This window comes from Bubalus bubalis, chromosome 20 (assembly GCF_019923935.1).
Source record: "Bubalus bubalis isolate 160015118507 breed Murrah chromosome 20, NDDB_SH_1, whole genome shotgun sequence".
Lineage (NCBI taxonomy): Eukaryota > Metazoa > Chordata > Mammalia > Artiodactyla > Bovidae > Bubalus > Bubalus bubalis.
The window spans coordinates 38,395,704-38,415,347 of NC_059176.1; the positions used below are offsets into that span (position 1 = coordinate 38,395,704).

A 19,644-nucleotide genomic window follows, 5' to 3' on the forward strand; every position below is an offset into this window, starting at 1 on the left:
ACCATAGAAATGATGTTAGACAAAAAGTAAATTCAAGCATTTTTTTTATTCAAGTGCAAAATAGATTGTAAAGCAGTGGAGACACTTACAACATCAACACATTTGTCCCAGAAACTGCTTAACAAATGTACAGTGCAGTGGTGGTTCAAGAAGTTTTGCAATGGAGACTGAGAACCTTGAAGATGAGGAGTGTAGTGGCCAGCTGTCAGAGGTTGACAGTGCCCAGTTGAGAGCCATTGTTGAAGCTGATCCTCTTACAAACTACATGAGAAGTTGCTGAAGAATGCAGCATTAACCATTCTATGGTCATTTGGCATTTGAAGCAAATTGGAAAGGTGAAAAAGCTCAATAAGTGGGTGCCTCGTGAGGTGACCAAAAGTCAAAAAAAAAATGTTGTTTTGAAGTGTTGTCTTGTCTTATTCTGCATAACAGCAGCAAACCATTTCTTGATCAAATTGTGATGTGCAATGAAAAGGGATTTTATTCGATGATAGGCAACAACCCTCAGTGGTTGGACTGAGAAGAAGTTCCAGAGCACTTCCCAAAGCCAAACTTGTACCAAAAAAGGTCATGGTCACTCTTTGGTGGTTTGTTGGTGGTCTGATCCACTACAGCTTTCTGAATCCCAGTGAAACCATTACATCTGAGCAGTATGCTCAGCACATTGATGAGATGACTGAAAACTGCAATGCCTGCAGCTGGCACTGGTCAACAGAAAGGGCCCAGTTCTTCTCCATCCATGACAATACCTGACTGCCTGTCACACAACCAAAGCTTCAAAAGTTGGACGAATTGGGCAACGAAGTTTTGCCTCATCTACCATATTCCCCTGACCTCTCGTCAACTGACTACCACTTCTTCAAACATCTCAACAACTTTTTGCAGGGTAAACATTTCCACAAACAGAGAATGCAGAAAATGCTCTCCGGGAGTTCATCGAATCCCAAAGCACAGATTTTTGTATTACAGGAATAAACAAACTTGTTTCTCATTGGCAAAAATGTGTTGATTTTAATGGTTCATATTTTGATTAATAAATATGGGTTTGAGCCTAGTTATTATTATTTAAAATTGATGGTCCAAAGCCACAATTACTTTTTCATCAACCTAATATTTGTATAACTAACAATGCCTATTGCTTCCCAAATGTTTAATGTGCAATAATATATCCAAGACTTAGTAGGCACTCTGAAAAAATAATTTTAAAAGCTCTGAAGTACATATGCCTATGTGTCCTAATTGTATTTTCTTAACCTCATGAAATTTGTTACTGTAAGCATTGAGTTTCTAATTTTTACTGTCTTCTTACAGAGACAGGGAAGAACGATTGGCAGCACTCACAGCTGCTCAACAAGAAGCTATGGAAGAGCTACAGAAAAAAATCCAGCTCAAGGTAGGAATATTATATATTTTTCTTTGAAATTTTAGAGCTGTTTTAATGTAGCATGAGATTAATATTTTTTCTTTTTAATTAATTGTATAAAAATTGATTAATTTGCATTACTAATTTTTGGAGTTATGTGGTTTGTCTATGATCATTTCCAACTCAACTATCTGAAAACAAATTATTTTAATAAGATAAAGCCATTGAGGGAAAAAAATGTAAAGAATTTTAGCATTTCTTGGTTTTATTAAGTAATTTGTTAATGACTCGAGGACATTACTATTAAACTTTTAATATTTATAGACCTCTAATAATTTAGAAGTAAATTAAAGTATTATTTCAGTGCTTATGAATTGCATAATTATATCTTGGGAGATGATGATAAGCTGATATTTTCTAGAAAGTCTTTGCCATTGGTAGTTTCTAGCAGTGTGAATATTTTGCATTATGTCATAATTATTTACATGTTGGGGTTTCACAAGGGTAGTAAATTCCATAGAGTAGAGGATCCTATATTAGTATTTGTATTGTCCTAGAACTTTATCACTGATTTAAATCTAATGCAGCAAATACTTATTGAATCTGGTGGTAGGCATAGGGATACAGAGATGAGTAAGACATGGTTCTGAGTTTCAAGAAACTCATAATCTAGTGTGAGATTCAGATGCTAAGCAGATAATTTCTATGTGGATAAAGATAATCATGGAGTGTCATGAAAATACAGAGGAGGAAGACACATAAGCTAACATGAAGGGTTTCAGAAGTCAGGGAAATAATTTTAGAGGATAATATCTGAGCTGAATCTTGAAAGAAAGATGAGTTGAATAGGTAAGATGGGTGGGATGGCACCCAGCCATATAAAATGATATGAGCATGAAGTCAAAAGTCTGAAATAATGTTTTTGGGTTTGTTTATTTTTTGTTTTCCGGGAAGTTGTTGGAGGTGATGTGGGTAGAGGTCTGTGTCATAATGGGACTTTTCTGCTGAGGATAAGCTTGGTCTTTAAGTAGGGCAGCATTTCCCATAGTATGTTCCATGAAGTGCTTCTCATGTATGTTATGCTCAAAAAGGTGTGTAAAATGTTGCTCAGTATAAGCTAGGTTTATTACATCAGTGCAGAGTGACAAGCCTAGAGCCAGTAAGTAGCTTTAACTTACTATTTTCCAAAGTTATTTGACCACAGAAACTCTTCTGCAAAATGCTTATTAATAACCCACAGTGTAATTCCATGGAGTACCCTTTAGAAAATGTTACGATGCATGTAGGGGATGATAAAGGGCTTTATATAAATTCTTATCATCAGCGTCCAATATTGAATTAAGGCATTCTGTTATTTTAGAAAGTTTAATAGAAATACTGCTTTTTCAAGCTCTCAGTGTAATGAATAAATTTATGTATTTTTATACTTTGATTTCATTTATAGCATGATGAAAGCATTAGAAGACACATGGAACAGATTGAACAAAGAAAAGAAAAAGCTGCCGAGTTAAGCAGTGGACGACATGCAAATACCGATTATGCCCCCAAATTAACCCCTTATGAAAGAAAGAAGCAGTGTTCTCTCTGCAATGTCCTGGTAGGTTGTCAGTATCAGTGTTGTGATGAGACGTTACAATTTATTACTAAAGTTTATTAAACTATGGATATATATTCTCCAGTCTTAAAAGTCATACAAGGCATGTGCTGAGTACCATGAATTTCTTTAATGATTTTTATGCAAAGTAAGTATAGATAGTACAGAAACAGTATCAGCTTTTAGGAGTAGCAATGCAAAGGATCAAAGCATGCAGTTGCTGCTCAAATGGATGTTTACCTAATGATACTAATGATATTTTAGCCTAATGATACCTAGGTCAATATTTTGGGATATTAGGACCACAAAAGTAAAGCAACATTTTTCGGTGCTGCGACTTGAACCTTTATACTTAGAAGAAATGATATCCTGTTAAGGTTGGCTTTGATGACATGCCTTTTTTATCATCTGTCTTCTAGAGGAGTCTTAGAATTGTATTCTAAAGAAAACATTTTTAAGACTAATGTATAAATTATAGAGCGATTGCAAGTTGTGTATAATATACTGGATAGAATGTGTAATATTTAAAATAAGATATAATTAAATGTTCATTACATTGCTTTTATATTATGCTTTTAGATCTCTTCAGAGGTGTATCTTTTTAGTCACATTAAAGGAAAAAAACACCAGCAAGCTGTGAGAGAAAATAGCAGCATCCAAGGGCGTGAACTTTCAGATGAAGAAGTGGTAAGCTTTACTTTGGTTCATTTACATGTTTTTATTGAGTACCTTCTATATTCTCTTCTACTGTGAAGAAATCCATGTTCATATGTATCTCTGTGATTATCTAAAGCTATAGTTAGTAACTACTACAATATAATATGGGCTTCCCTAGTAGCTCAGTGTTAAAGAATCTGCCTGCCAATTCAGGAGACGTGGGTTTGATACCTGAGTTGGGAAGATTCCCTGGAGGTGGAAATGGCAACCCTTTCCAGTATTCTTACCTGGAAAATCCCATGGACAGAAGGAACCTGGCGGGCTATAGTCCATGGGGTCACAAAGGAGTTGTACATGACTTAGTGAGTAAACAACAACAATATAGTATACAAATATCTTTATTTTAGTATATATGTTAATAAGAAACATAGAAATAAGAACTTAATACTGTTTATATAATTTCAATACATAAACAGGTTTATGGATATATACACTGCCGCTAAGTCGCTTCAGTCATGTCCGACTCTGTGCGACCCCATAAATGGCAGCCCACCAGGCTCCGCTATCCCTGGGATTCTCCAGGCAAGAACACTGGAGTGGGTTGCCATTTCCTTCTCCAACGCATGAAAGTGAAAAGTGAAAGTGAAGTCACTCAGTCGCATCCGACCCTCAGCGACCCCATGGACTGCAGCCTACCAGGCTCCTCCGTCCATGGGTTTTCCAGGCAAGAGTACTGGAGTGGGGTGCCATTGTCTCCTCCGATATATACACTACCATGTGTGCAATAGATAGCTTAGTGGGAGCCTGCTGTATAGCACTGGAAGGTCAACTTGGTGCTCTGTGATGACCGAGAGGGGTGGGGTAGGGGTCAAGTGGGACAGAGGTTCATGAGGGAGGGGATATATGTGTACATATAGTCGATTCACTTCGTTGTACAGCAGAAACTAACACAACATTGTAAAAAAATTTATACTCCAATAAAAAAAGGAAAAGATTAATAAAAGGTTTATGATATTTTGATATTTTAATAACTTAAGAGTTGTTCAGTGATACTCTATGTTTCTTAGAAAATAGCTAACAATATAAAAAACATAGAAATTGATAATTTGGTATCAATACAGTACATAGGGATTTTTGGAAATGCATTATTTATCTACCTGTAATTACTGTTAACATGGAATTTAGGTTTGTAGAAGTATTTTTATAAATGTTTTAGTTCGACTGTTATTGAGATATGGATGATACTACTAATCTCTTAATTTGTTGGTTCTGTATGTACTAAGCAAATTTCTAAAGGTACCCAAAGATGAGAAATTCATGTTTTTCAGGTATCTCTTAAGATATCCAGGAAAGGTTATTATGGTTCTGTGAGGGCAGTGCTTGTGTGTAGGTGCTTAACTTAAAAAGTGAAAATATGTGTTTAACTTTTTTGTTTTAATTATGGTATATATTAATAGAACACATAGATTTAAAGTACATAACTCGATGAATTTTTACATTTGTTCCACTCATGTCAGCGCATAAATTGTTCTTGTATCCTGGAAGGCTCCTTCATCCCCCGTCCCAGTTGTGCCCCACCTGCCAAAGGTTAACTAGTCTCTGACTACCATCAGATGGTCTTACACTGTTCTTCAGTTTCATATAAATGATGTCGTACAGTATATACCTTTTGTGCTTGGGCTTCTTTAACTTATCCTTAAGCCTGTGAGATTGATCCCTAATGTTTATGTGAAGTGATAGATCATTCTCTCTTAGCAAGTGCCTTCCAGACAAAGACCTTCAGGAGCACATCTACAGTTGAGTAGAATTGGGTTTATTGATTTGTTACAGAAAGAGAAAGTGCACACCACGGGAAGTTGTAGAGTTTCTCAATAAGGTGTTGGAACGGACTTATAGGAATTGGGTTTTTGCTCAGGTGATTTGGATAGGGGAGAGTATTCAAAGACATGAGACTTTGCTCTGGATTCGATACTGTCAGGAAGCAGGGGTCATTTTGTGGGTTTTTTTTTTTAATATATTTATTTATTTGGCTGTGTCTGGGTCTCAGTTGCATTGGAGAAGGAAATGGCAACCCACTCCAGTGTTCTTGCCTAGAGAATCCCAGGGACGGCGGAGCCTGGTGGGCTGCCGTCTATGGGGTCACACAGAGTCGGACATGACTGAAGCGACTTAGCAGCAGCAGCAGCAGGTAGGAGGAACAGACCTGCTGTTTTCTAAGTTTCTGATATGACCAGTGTTTGAGGAGAAATTACACACAGTTAAATTGGTTCACTCCTTCTAAGGATTTTTGCCCCTTGAGTTCCAACTCTTTTGACAGCTCTAAACCAAATTCTGTCTCCTCAGCTCAGTACGACTGCCACTTTCAGCTTTCACTGTTCTCTCATGCCAAAAATTGGCATAAACACTTAGGGCAAAATCCAGAGTGAATGTGGAACTTACCTCCTGTGCTTCCCTCCTGTTTAGGGATCATGGTCTCAAGTTCTGGCTGTGTTGGCTGTTTTTAATGCCTTCAAGTAGATCTTTTGTATATTATTTGCAACTTTTGGAGTTCACTGTGCCAGATCACTGTGGCTGAAATTGGAAGTCTTTAAATGTTTAATTTTTGTATATCCTTTGTTTGACATAATGCTTGTCGCATAGTAAGGCATTTAAGAAAAACTTATTGAAATAAGTTGAACTGTAAGGTTATACAGAATGGCTTTAAGTACCAACTAATAAAGGTGAAATTAAAAAAATGAAACTAATCATCTATTTAGTTTACCAAAAATAATTTTTTACCTTTTACTCAAATTGGGTATTTTAAGTATTATGGAATTTTTTTTTTTACTTGAATCATTCATGTGGTTGTCCCCATTCTCTACTTAACTTTGCTGTTTATAACTAGAGCCATGTGAATGTGTGTTCCACTTTTTAAAAAATCCTAAATTGTTTCGTTATTTATTTATTTATTTAGTTTTGCTGTGCTGGGTCTTCTTTGCTGCATGGGCTTTTCTGTAGTTGCAGTGAGCAAGGGCTACCCTTATTGCAGTGCGGGCTTCTCATTGCAGGGGCTTCTCTTGGTGCAGCTTGTGGACTGTAGAGCACAGGCTCATTAGTTGTGGCATGCGGGCTGAGTTGCTTCCCGCCATGTGGGATCTTCCCGGGCGATGGATGGAATCCGTATCTCCTGCATTGGCAGATGGATTCTTCAACACTGAGCCACCAGGGAAGCCCCGTTAATTAGAATTTAATTAGTCTCTTTAAAGAAAATCTTCCACTTATAAAAATTATTTGTAACTAAGTTCTCTTAAAAGGCTATTCTATTTAATTTACCAAAAAAATCTAAAATTTTGTGCAGCACTGCTACTATGTAAACTGAAATCTAAATTTTATGTGTTTTTATCTCATTGAGAAAAATAGAGAAGGAAGGGATATTTAATTCACACATTTACTTTGGAAGAAAAATATATAGTATTACATAACTTTTGTAGCTACTAAAGCATAGTTTGATGTTTAGCTGTTGTGGTTTGAGGTTTGATTGAGATATTCATTTTGTGTATTGTTTCAGTTTAGAAGTATTACATTTTCTTTAAGTTTTCACTTCATTCATGTAGTTATTTTTGGTAGTAGCCCCTTTTTCCTCAAACCAAGTGTGCATATGAGTTTACATGATATATAAAGGCCATTTTATACTTACTCATACACACATTTCATTTTTAATCAGTGAGGGTAACTATAGTAAACATACTTGTTCTACTTAAAGTTATTACTTGTCATCTGTGATGTCTTTATATTATATACACCTTATCTGTGACCCTTCTTCTTTGACATATAAGATTTTATTTATACCACCTCTGACCTAATAAAATTGGACCTTTGACCTTATGCACTTGACATATCAGATAACTTACTCTTGATCTCTGACACATTTTGTTTTAAGCCTGTTAAACATAATAGGTAGCTGCCCAGCAAGAAAGGCTCAATGTTTGGGGTTTTTATTGTAATTTGACCAGGAAATTTTTCTTGTGTTTCTTGAGACATCACAAAAAAAGCTCTTATATGTTCAATTTTTTTCTCTTTCATCATCTTAGAATCCAAATGTTTAAAGAACGTGATTTCTAAAGGACAAAGAAACTGGTACTAGTTTAAATATATTCTAAAATTTAATTTTTTTAACACAGTACTAGAGAAATAGTAAAATATTAGTTTTAATAAAACTCTGATTTCTTTTGTAGTCCTGTTTTCACATTCTCTGAAGAAGCTGATAATGGTTTTCACAGGACTTATATAAAGCACATTTAATTCTGTAAAGAGAGTGAAATTAAAAAGATTTTAAAACTTTTTTTAATTTTTGTATTTCAGTATTTGTGAGACTCCTTGGCTTTAAAAGCATATAAATTACACTTGTTTGTCAACTCATGTATTCACATATAGAGACAATAATAGTTTATTTTCATTTAATTAATGGAAAATATGAAAAGAACTTTTATGAAGGATCTTAATTATCATTTATTGGATGTTTACAATCAAGTGTGATTTTACTATTCCTAAATTAGTATTTCTGCTTGGTAAACTATACTAGATAGGTGATTGAATGAACATTTTAGGTAGTGAAAATAGAAAGATATCATTGTATTTAGTGGAATATAAGCCAGTCTCTTTGGCTCCAGTGTGCCCATGATTGATGTGGAAGATGAAGTAGATGTCTCCCAGAATTGATGGCAGTCTGAGAAATAATAGTAAATGCTTGTGTTTCTGCAAAGCACAAGTACTTGCTATTACCTCTTTTTATAATCATGTTTAGGAAAACATCTTCTGCCCTTCAACAGCAAATCAAGTCAAATTTAAAAACCTACAACTCATTTAGAAAGGACCTTCATTTTCCCCCTGTACCTCAGTAAGTACAGTTATGTTTGAGAAACGATGTAAAAAGCATCTACTGTTTCTTATAGGACATAGTTTCCATTGCTTTCATTTTCTATTTACTAGAATGGGAAATTTTTTATAGTTGTTTATGTATATAATTCACACATACAAATAGCTGATTGTTAATGTGTGTATTTCTTCTAACTTTTAGAATTCTTATGTTAGTAAATTCACTCCCATTAATACCTGATATGTGCAGGGAATACATAGCTAGCTATAGCTGATTCAGTCTTCATTGATTCAAGGAAGACATTTTAAGTAGACAATCAATTTGTTTAAATCTTAGTTTGATCCAGTAATTTAAATAGTTTCCATAGTTAGTACCCAGCCTCTTTTATAACAATCCTCAGTCCCCATCCTCTTGCTTGTCTCCTTAAAATGGCATCTGTGCATATCAGAGTAAGAGTATGGCTTATGTAACCCCATGTTAGGAGGAAAAGTTGGGATCTTACTACATCGTATCTTCTCTTTTCTGATTTCCAGTATGAGTTCCTAGTTTACCTGGTTACTTAGTGTACTCACGGCCACGGATCCTAAAAGGTAGCTAGTGAATTGCTGATCTTTTCTTTCCTCTTGGACATGGGTGGAGCATGAGCCATTTATTTGTCTCTTGCTGATCAGCAAGAGACACCCCTGAGGTCGCTCTGCCTTCGTTTTTCTGAGGCTTTACCGTAGCCTCCATTCTGGCCCATGGCATGTCTACTGGCTTCTACCACCTAAGAACTGAGGGCATTTGGGGAAAGCTTTTATTTTAATCAACACCTAATTAGGTTTTTTATCTGAAATTCTGTGGCCATTGGTTTAGTTCCAGAGTAGTTATTCATAGAGGATCAGGGAATGCCTATCTATCTCTGATCAAAGTTACTGCGTTTTAGTAATAATTATTCTGTCAAATTGGCTTCTCTTGCATTTGGCAGAGTCGGCGCATCTGCAGTATCAGAAAAATCACAAAGCTATAAAACAGAATTTTCACAGTCCTGTAATTTAGTTCTCTCTCTCGAAAAATATTTTTTTAAGTTATGAAGTATTTTAGCATCAGAAAGTAATGTAGTAAACCTCATATTCCTGCTTCCTAGATAATAGCACCTCTTTTTTTTCTTTATATTTGGAAGTATAGGGGAAAACATGAGAGTCAAAGTGTGGTGGTAGTTCCAGGTTCAGGAATAGAGCTTAAATCCTCATGTTCCACAGTGAAAAGTCAAGAGCCAATCCTAAATCGCAAAGAGTCGGACATGACTGGGCGAATGAACTGAACTGAACTTCTACCTTACTGCCATATTTTACCTTTCAATCTCATATAAATATAAATATAAGATAAATATTAATGGCCTCCAAAAAAAAATGTAGAAATAGCAACACAAAATATATTAGTATAAAAGAAAAAAGATAAACTAATAAGCTAAAATCTTTGCCTCTGGATTTGAGAAAGAAGTGGGGAGAGCAGTAGGAAATTACTTTCTTTGAACTACTGACTGTGTTAATTATGTGTATTGGGTAACTTTGATAAAAGGAAAAGCATTTTAAAAATTTAAAGAAGAAATAGAACAACAGAGATGTGTTCATGTTGCTCAGGATACATTTTTGTTCTTTTGGTTCAAGATTAAAATTAGATAAATGAATGTGTTCATAAGAGACCACGATAGTGAAGTTGAATATTTTGGCAACTTACATCCTTAGATCTTTATTCTTTTAAATTGTTGCAATAACGTTTGATGCCATTATAATAAAAGGAAAATACTGGATTCCATTTAGTGCCACTTTGAGATTTGGTCAGGTAGGTGATGTATTCTTAATTTCAGGTTGTCTTTTTAGCTTTTTTGGTACTGTAGAACAAATGAATTAAAGCATGTATAATTGACTTTTGCTAGGGTTTCTTCTCGGAGAAGGCAATGGCACCCCACTCCAGTATTCTTGCTTGGAAAATCCCGTGGACGGAGGAGCCTGCTAGGCTGCAATCCATGGGGTCGCTAAGAGTCGGACACGACTGAGCGACTTCACTTTCACTTTTCAGTTTCCTGCATTGGAGAAGGAAATGGCAACCCACTCCAGTGTTCTTGCCTGGAGAATCCCAGGGACGGGGAAGCCTGGTGGGCTGCCCTCTATGGGGTTGCACAGAGTCGGACACAACTGAAGTGACTTAGAATAGCAGGGTTTCATCTATTCTAACCATACTATAAGATTTGGGGTACAAAGTAACCTTAGATTTATGCCAGTAACTAGTTCAGTGACTTGGCATTTTATGCTGAATAAAATTAAGACTTTTTTTAAAAAAAAATTCTGTTTATTTTCTGATTTGGAGCTTTTTTTTTTTTTAAAACAATTTGTAAGTTGTCATAAATGGCTCTTATCAAGGTAAAGAAGTTCTCTTGTTTTGTAAGATATTAAAAAATAAGTAGGCATTAATTTTTATTGAAAATTTTTCTTGATCTTTTGGAAAGGTCACATTTTCCTTTAATTTTTTTGATGAGATATATTACAGTAATGACTTTTCTGATACTAAGCTTACTTGGTCTTGATTTAAAAATATATAGTTGAATTTGTTTTGCAGATATTTAATTTAGATGTTCCTTTCTCAAGATTATATTAGCTTCATAATATAAACTGGCTAGTTTTTCCTATTGCTTTTTTTTTTTTATTCCAGGATACGTTGCATAAAATAGAAATAACCTTTATTTGAAGTCTTTGTTTACTTTTGACTGGATAGAGATTTGCCGTTTTATAATTTTTTTCTCCAAAGAATTGAGTAGATATCATTTGCTGTCTTTTCCTTCTCCTCTTACTGTGGTCAGTTTGTTCTTCATTATTCTTTTTTCAAAATTGCCTTGGTTTTCCCTTCACTTTTCAATTTCTACATAACCTTTGCTGTTAACTTGTTAAGAACATCCTGTTTGTGTTTTAATTAAGATTGCATCAAGGTAAGAGTAAACATCTTTTAAATATTCTTTCTAGGAAATTCCCTTGTGGTGCAGTGGTTAAAATTTCACCTTCCAATGCAAGGGGCATAGGTTGGATCGCTGGTCGTGGAGCTAGAATCCCACATGCCTCATGGCCAAAAAATTAAAACATAAAACAGAAACAACATTGTAACAAACTCAATACTTTTAGAAATTCTTTCTTTCCATCCAGCCACATGTTTGTCTACTCATCTATTATATTTGTATGTATGTATCATTTAATATTTTGGCCACCTGATGCAAAGAACTGACTCATTGAAAAAGACCCTGATGCTGGGAAAGATTGAAGACAGAAGAAAGGGATACCAGAGGATGAGATGGTTAGATGGCATCACCGACTTGATGGACATGAGTTTGAACAAGCTCTGGGAGTTGGTGATGGACAGGGAAGCCTAGCGTGCTGCAGTCCATGGGGTCACAAAGAGTTGGACACGACTGAGAAACTGAACTGAACTGATCATTTAGTAAAGTGCATAGTTTTCTTTATTTAAGCCTTAAGCTTTCTTGCTGGGCTTATTTTGTTTCTAAATAATTACTGAATTTTACAAGTATTTTGAATTTCAGTTCTTCTTTTAAAAAGAATATTTTTTTCTCTTTGGATATATATATATATATATATATAATTTATTCATTGTTATGAAAATAGTCCTACTTTTTTTAAAATTTTATTTTTTAACTTTACAATATTGTATTGGTTTTGCCATATATCAAAATGAATCCGCCACAGGTATACATGCATTCCCCATCCTGAACCCTCCTCCCTCCTCCCTCCCTGTACCATCCCTCTGGGTTGTCCCAGTGCACCAGCCCCAAGCATCCAATATCGTGCATCGAACCTGGACTGGTGACTTGTTTCATATATGATATTATACATGTTTCAATGCCATTCTCCCAAATCATCCCACCCTCTTCCTCTCCCACAGAGTCCAAAAGACTGTTCTATATGTCAATGTCTCTTTTGCTGTCTCGTGTACACGGTTATAACCTGTTTTTTTGCTCATTAATACCCTTTTCTCAAAAATGAAGACTGCCAGTATGCTATTATTATTTATTCATGCTTCCTTGTATTCTTAAAGTCAATATTTGCAATATATGTATCCTGGAGTTTACTATCATGGTCATAATTATTTATACATTTTTCATCTTACTGATCAATTAAACCTTTAAAGAATATCAAACATCCCTATTTCTTATTTAATGCTTCCTAGATTTTTTTTTTTTGGTATCATCTTTTTATGGCAAACCTAGTTTTGGTTAGGTTTTTGATGTCCTGATATATTCTTCCTCTTCCGTCCCCTTTACAGTTTTATTTTTGCATCTAGATCTATTACTAAAAAAACATGCTTTTATTTTAGTAGTTTTTGGCTCTATAAAAAAGTACCATGCTGTATGTTATTTCTTTGGACTTAACTCTTTTGTATTCGATATTATAGATTAATACAAATTGGGAATTTCCTGCTGTTTTAAGGCACTTTGAGGTATAACTGTTATACCTTAAAATGCACTTACTTTAAGTTTACAGTTCAGTAACTTTGGGCATATTCATAACCCATGATCAAAATAGTAAACATAATAGTCGCCTCAAAAAGTGGCATCATGTGCTATATCTTTCCTGATTTTCTGCCTACTTCTGTTCTGTCAATTTTTGAGAGAGGGATATGGACTCTTCTAATTGTTACTTTTGCCATTTCTTTTGACAGTTCAATCGGTTTTTGCTTCATGTAGTTCAAAGCTTTGTTATTAGGTTCATAAATGTTAATCATTGTTATGTCCACTTGATTAATTGACCCCTTTTTATTATCAAATGACCTTTATTTCTAATAATACTCTTTGCTACCTTGTGTAATATTAGCATAGCCATTCCAGCTTTCTTTCTTATGCAGTGTTAGAGTAGTATATTCTTTTCTATCTTTTTACTGTAACCAAATATTTATATTTTTGCATGCATCCTTTTGTTAAACATTTTAAAGTTAATAGACATAAAGGAAATGTTTATTCTGGTGCCATTGGCTATGATATGACGCTGCCTACTCTCTTAAGCCCTTGTCACCCCAGGCTGTGAAAATCACTCAACTGGGAGGTCTGATGCTATGAACATTGTCTCTGATTTTGTATTGAAAGGGTGGTATTATTTGTGTTCAATGGTAGTATTGTTACTAGAATATTATTGAAATGATTTCTAAGGATGAGGCTTGGTACTATGTATGTGAAACCTTAGAATTCTGCAAAGACATCTTTCATTATAATCCTTGGTTCAATACAACTAAACCATTCTCTGCTGTAGTATTGAGCTCAGACCTCTCCCCATCTTCACAGCATGATAAATTAATAAGCTTGTTGAACTCTGGGCTTTTCTTTGAGTCATCTATTAAACCTCAGATTAGATCAGAAAGGAACATCAGAATCTGAAAAAGAAGTCTTTACCTCATTCATCATCTCCACCTACCAGAAAACTGATGGAGTATTTGTAATTGTCACTGAGTGGCAGGGGGACAGATGGTGGACTATCATTCTATCACAAGATGGCCTTTTCTCTTTTACATGGTGTCTGTTTCACAGTATTTCATTAGCTTCGTTTTTCTCATCCGTCACTTCAAACAATATAATACATATATTGTAGTAGATAAAATCATAAGTGTATCCTACACCTGTAGAAAGGGACCTGGGAAGAGTTGAATCTTTTGTATTATTAAAATAGCCTATCAAGTTTTATACGTTGACACTGTTGAATATGTTTAATTTTTCAAAATGGTGCTGCCACAAAGGGCATTTTTTAAATTTTTTTTAAAAAGGCAGTACATTTTAGATTTTCTTAAATTTACTGTTTGACTAAATTTAAAATTTTATTTAAATATAATGGGACTCTCAAACTGCTTTTTAAAGCCTTTCTTCAGCACCTGCTTGTGTCCTCTGCACTAGTCCAGGTGCCAGGGAAGCAGAGATAAAGGCCACTTGAGCCTGGCTCTTCATTTTGTGTTATCTCTGATAAATTTCATAGTTTCATGAATCTCTAAACACACTTATTTAAATATGAGTGAACTAATTCTTATATATGGTGCTTTCACTTTTGAATCGTGTTTGGATGATAATGATAGACAGTTTGGTATTGCTAGTGCCATCCAACAGGTCAGTAATTATAAATCAGCTTTCCTCTGAAATCTCTCTGGGGGATAACCTGCTGGGATGGCTTTATAGTAGAGTGTTATAAGCCAAAATAATAGTTTGCTATAGATTCTTTCAGAGAAGGCAATGGCAACCCACTCCTCAGTCTTATTCATAGTAAAACTCTGGCTCTTTAACGTAAGCTGTTAGTGTAAACCCTTGGCACACTTCATATTGAATTAAATGTTAATAAACTAAATGATGGGCTTCCCTGATGGCTCAGACGGTGAAGAATCTGCATACAATGCAGAAGACCCTTGTTCAGTCCTTAGGTCGAGAAGGTCCCCTGGAGAAGGGAATGGCAATCCTCTCCAGTATTCTTGCCTGGAGAATCCCAGGGACAGAGGAGCCTGGCTGGCTACGGTCTACAGGGTTGCAAAGAGTTGGACACAACTGAGTGACTGATGCTTTCACTTTTTCACTTTCAAACTAAATATTAATGAGCTAACCTGTCATTTATTATTTTCAATATACTATGTCTGTGAGGGTGGTATTCAAGATATATGGTAAAGTGCTGTCTAAAAATGCCATGTTGTTTGTAGTTGAGTATGTTTTTATTCCTTCCCTTCTTTCAGCTGCTTCTCCTTTTCCTCCTGATTTTCCTTCTTCTTCTTCCCTTCCCAAATACCTTCATTTCCCCAGTCTGCCACCTCTTCTTCACCTCTCATTTTTCTTACCATCATTCTCTAAAGAAGCAAGAAACCAAGTTCCTACCCTCCGGGCCCCCACACTTGCCCAGTTTTTGTAGAAGACAGTGAGGAAATATTGTAAAATGCCTCGTATTTATCTTACTTGTTGTCCCAGGCAGGCTTAAAAGAGTGGAGTGCCTCATAATATTTTAAGAATTTAAGAGAAAACATTATTTGTTTCTGAAATTGATTAATATCATTGGATTTTAGATTACAAAGTTGAGAAAGTACAGGATGAGGTTGAGAGAAAAATGTTTTTCCAAACAAAATGTTGAAAACCCTTGCATTAATTTCTCATCTATTTAGATTTGTAACTTGGCATCCACCCTGCTCTTTTTTTAATTCCCATCCTGCTCTTGCAAGTAAACTTTTGGCTCCAGAGAAATATGCCTTTTGAGCATGACATTGGATTTCTATAAAGGAACAGCTTTGATTTTTAAGTTAAAATACATTTGTATGACTGTAATGAAACTGTGGTTCTTTTTATTCAGAGAAGACATATTGAAATCTTTGTATCTAGAAAGAGTAATATCCTTAAAAGTTCTCAGTTCTATATTACAATATTTTTAAATAATGGGAAGCAAGTTGTTTTCTTCAATGTAGCATATTTTATGAAATGTGTTTATTGTGAGGTGTAACACTTGAGAGCGCTCTGAAAATTATAGTTTAATAAAATCCTATGTGTGTCATTTATATTTTCTTGCTCATCAACTATTTTTAGAACTTTGACATTGTTTCCCAAAGATCATGAACCTATCTATAGCTTAATTTTTTCCTGTCTCTTTTAAAAAATAAAGAACCTTCAGGAGGAGTCTGATAGAATATCAAGGTCATAAACTTCATTATGAATTATTTCGTTGAATATAGTAAATTATGTTAGAAAGGCCAGTGCTTTGGTCTAGTATGCCATAAAAGGTAATTAAAAGAATAAGAAGGATATAAACTTTGATGAGATCATCTGTATAGGTATTAGTTTCCTTATATACATTACTAATATTTCATATTACAGTAATGTTTAAATAAGAAGTCACAATTATGACTTTAAAACTAGATTTAAATGTGTGTGTGTGTGGAGTTAGCCATATGTAATTAGATTTGGGACTTGAGACATTGATTTATTTTATTTTATTATTTTTTTAATTGGAGTGTAATTGCTTTACAGTGTTGTGTTTCTGCTGTACCACAAAGTGAATCAACTATACATATACGTTGATTTTTAGAATGTTAGAAAATGGGGGGCTTTAGAATTTTTTGTCTAGTGCTTTTATTTTACTAGTGAGGAAACTGAGGCTCAGAGAAGGGACTTAGCCATGAGTTGTAGAATTCATCCTGGTGTAGTTCTCTTGACTCACAGTTTAGTGCTGTTTCCACGGCACCAATTTGCTTTTCTGTTCCTAAGGAAAAACAGTGTCTCTTACTAATGCATGTGTAGAGTTCGCAGTGTCAAATAGAATGGCCAGTGAAGACTGGTTTCTGACTTGCTAGTAGAGTAGCGCTTGCACTGACCAGGATCCCATAAGGGTAGAGGTTGTGTTTTTTTAATTCTTACAAGAAAGAAGACTATACAGAGGCCTTCAGATGATTTTTGGTCCTGATAATTCATATTTTGGAAATGAGTCATAGACATATTCGAGACACACTGCATCCCAAAGTGTATACTTTGCTTTTCCTTGTGCCTGTGGTGTAATAATTAGGATTGTGAGTAGATACCAAAAGATGAGTGTATTTTTACATAGTTATATCTGTTCTTTCTGTGGTACAAATGAGCCTGTAGAAACTGTAACCCTATACAAATCAATCCTCTTTAAATAACTTGCTTTTTCCTTACATTTCCTTATTAGCATTAATTTTACAGTGATTAAAATATTAATATACATCAATTGTGGAAAATCTAAGAAAAACTGAGGTTTGCCTACTGTTAATATGTTGATTTAATTTTCTGCTCTTTACCTGTGAATATCTTAAACACTTGCTTATATATAAACTGCCTTACAAGGATTAAAATTTGAATTTTTATTTACCATTACAAGTGCTTAAAACTAATCTAACCTTTCTAGTACCATATTAATGCATGTGCCATAATTTAGGTAATCCGTTCCCTACTGCTGATATTTTGTTGTAAATCTCATTGCAATGAATATATTTGTAAAGAAATATTGTTGTACCTTTATATTTCCTTATGGTAATTTTATGGAAGTAAGTTATTCAAAGTTTATTTTTTTACTGAGCATTTTATTAAATATTAAGTAGACTGGACTGTGAAACTGTTTGGTTGTTCATATTAGAATGAGGGCAGGAATATCAATCTCTTAAAAGCTCAATTTTCAGATGACCATAACTATAGATAACTGTAAGCAAGCAATATTTCAGGTAAAAGGAGATGAAATTGCTGTATTTGTCTTATCTTAGCCAGTTTCTTGGGATTTTAAGAAAGGATGTCATCAAGGATTATTTTTTTACAGGATATTGTCTCCTTCTGTCATTAAAATAGATGTCAAACTGGGAGTCCACTCTCTTCAGCAACTGAGTAGTGCACAAACATGTAAATTTCATTATGAGACTAGTTCTTGGACGCTTGAGAGATAAGAATATTGTGATTTCATTTACTACTATTGGCAAGCCAAACATATAATTTTAAAATTCATGTGTGTAAATTATTTTTCCTTACAAGATTTTCTAAACTGATGGAGAATTTTCTAAACTGATGAAGAATTTAAAACACTTATAATTATAGACAGAATAAGATGACAAACCTCCATGTACTCATCACTCAGCCCTAATGCTGATAAACTCATGATGCATCCTGCCTTATTGAACTTTTCCAATCCCTTTGCCCAAATACTATTTTGACATCAGCTCTAAATATCATCTCATAAGAGCTATTTTAAAATGATTTACTTTCTACTTACACATTTACTATAAATGAGAAAATTAAAAATGCATCAATCATCTAGTGACAGGTTTTAGTATTTTGCCTTATTTTCTTATAGTCATTTTATGTACACATGCATACACATATAAAATGCAAAGCTATAAACATATAATTAATATAAATTTTTGTACATAATTGCATTAATTGGGAAAGACAAAAGACTAACCTGCTGTAATAGTGACAAAAATACAATGATTTTTTTTTTAAACATAGATCTTTATTCCTCACAATAGAGTCCTGAGGTAAGCAGTTCTAAGTGGTCAGGGTGGCTTTATGCCATGTGGTTTTTTCAGTTATCTTCTGTTGCTATCATCCCCTAGTATAGTTCTAATATTCAGAGCTATGTTACAGGCCCTTTTGTGTTCCAGTTTGCAGAAGGGGAAGAAAGTGAATGGGTCTTCAAACATTAAACATGTATCCATAGTCCATTGGTGAGAATTCAATCACATGGCTACCACCAGCTACCAGAAGAATGGTGGGACTTCCCTGGTGGTCAGTGGTTAAGACCTTGCCTTCCAGTGCAGGGGGTGCAGGCCTGATCCCTAGTCAGGGAGCTAAGATCCCGCATGCCTTGTAGCCAAAAAACCAAAACATAGAAACAGTGTTGCGACAAATTCAATAAAAGACTTTAAAAATGGTCCATATTAAAAAAAAAAAGTCTTAAAAACAAAGAAGAATTGGGAAATCTCGTCCCTAGCAGAATTATGTGACTTGCTAAAGCTTTGTTACTGTGCAGTGTGTAGTAATTTCTCTATACTGTCTATTGGCTGCTCACGGGCAGGCAAATCCAGAGACGTGATCCAACTAGGCATTCAGCCCATTTGGAAAAACTGTATTTGGTGTGAGTTCTTTCATCAAGATGAGCATAATGTCTCATAGACTTTCTTTTTTGTGGTACTGACATATTAGCTTTTGATGCTTTTAGCTTTTGATTTTAATGGATACCTAAATCCGTTAATTCATAAATATGGGGCTATTCAAATTCTACATTTCACTTTCACTTAGTATTTGGAATACATTTATAAAGATATTCTTTCCCTCATCTACTATTTGGTTACTGATTAGTAGGTTAAATTTTTTTATTTTTACCTGTTTCCAGTATAATGAGTTTCCTATTATCCTCCAAATGTGTCCACAATTAGTTATTTTAAAATATATATCATTATAAACTCTGGAATTATTGATGGCTTTCCTTCATTGAAAATTTTTCTTTTTTTTAAAGCTCAAATTATGCTATCTGTTGGTCAGTGGGAGCCTCTTAGAGTTTGCTCTCAAGTTCTTTTGACGTAAGCCTGGTAGAATTTGTTAGGTACCTTGCTACTTGATATGGCAAGACATTTAGTTTATAGTTAGCTGTTTCATTAAGATGTCTTGATTACTTTTACTGT

General features: G+C 34.6%; 1 protein-coding gene across 7 annotated transcripts in view; it reads left to right on the forward strand.

The window, feature by feature from the left end:
- Nucleotides 1-19,644, forward strand: part of SCAPER (S-phase cyclin A associated protein in the ER) — a 414,652-nt gene that overhangs the window by 140,796 nt on the left and 254,212 nt on the right. For all 7 annotated transcript variants that reach the window (XM_044933045.2, XM_025271386.3, XM_025271383.3 and 4 more), the window contains 3 exons: nt 1,312-1,393; nt 2,808-2,960; nt 3,537-3,644. In XM_044933045.2, the coding sequence (XP_044788980.1) occupies nt 1,312-1,393; nt 2,808-2,960; nt 3,537-3,644 (343 nt within the window). The remainder of the gene's footprint in view (nt 1-1,311; nt 1,394-2,807; nt 2,961-3,536; nt 3,645-19,644) is intronic.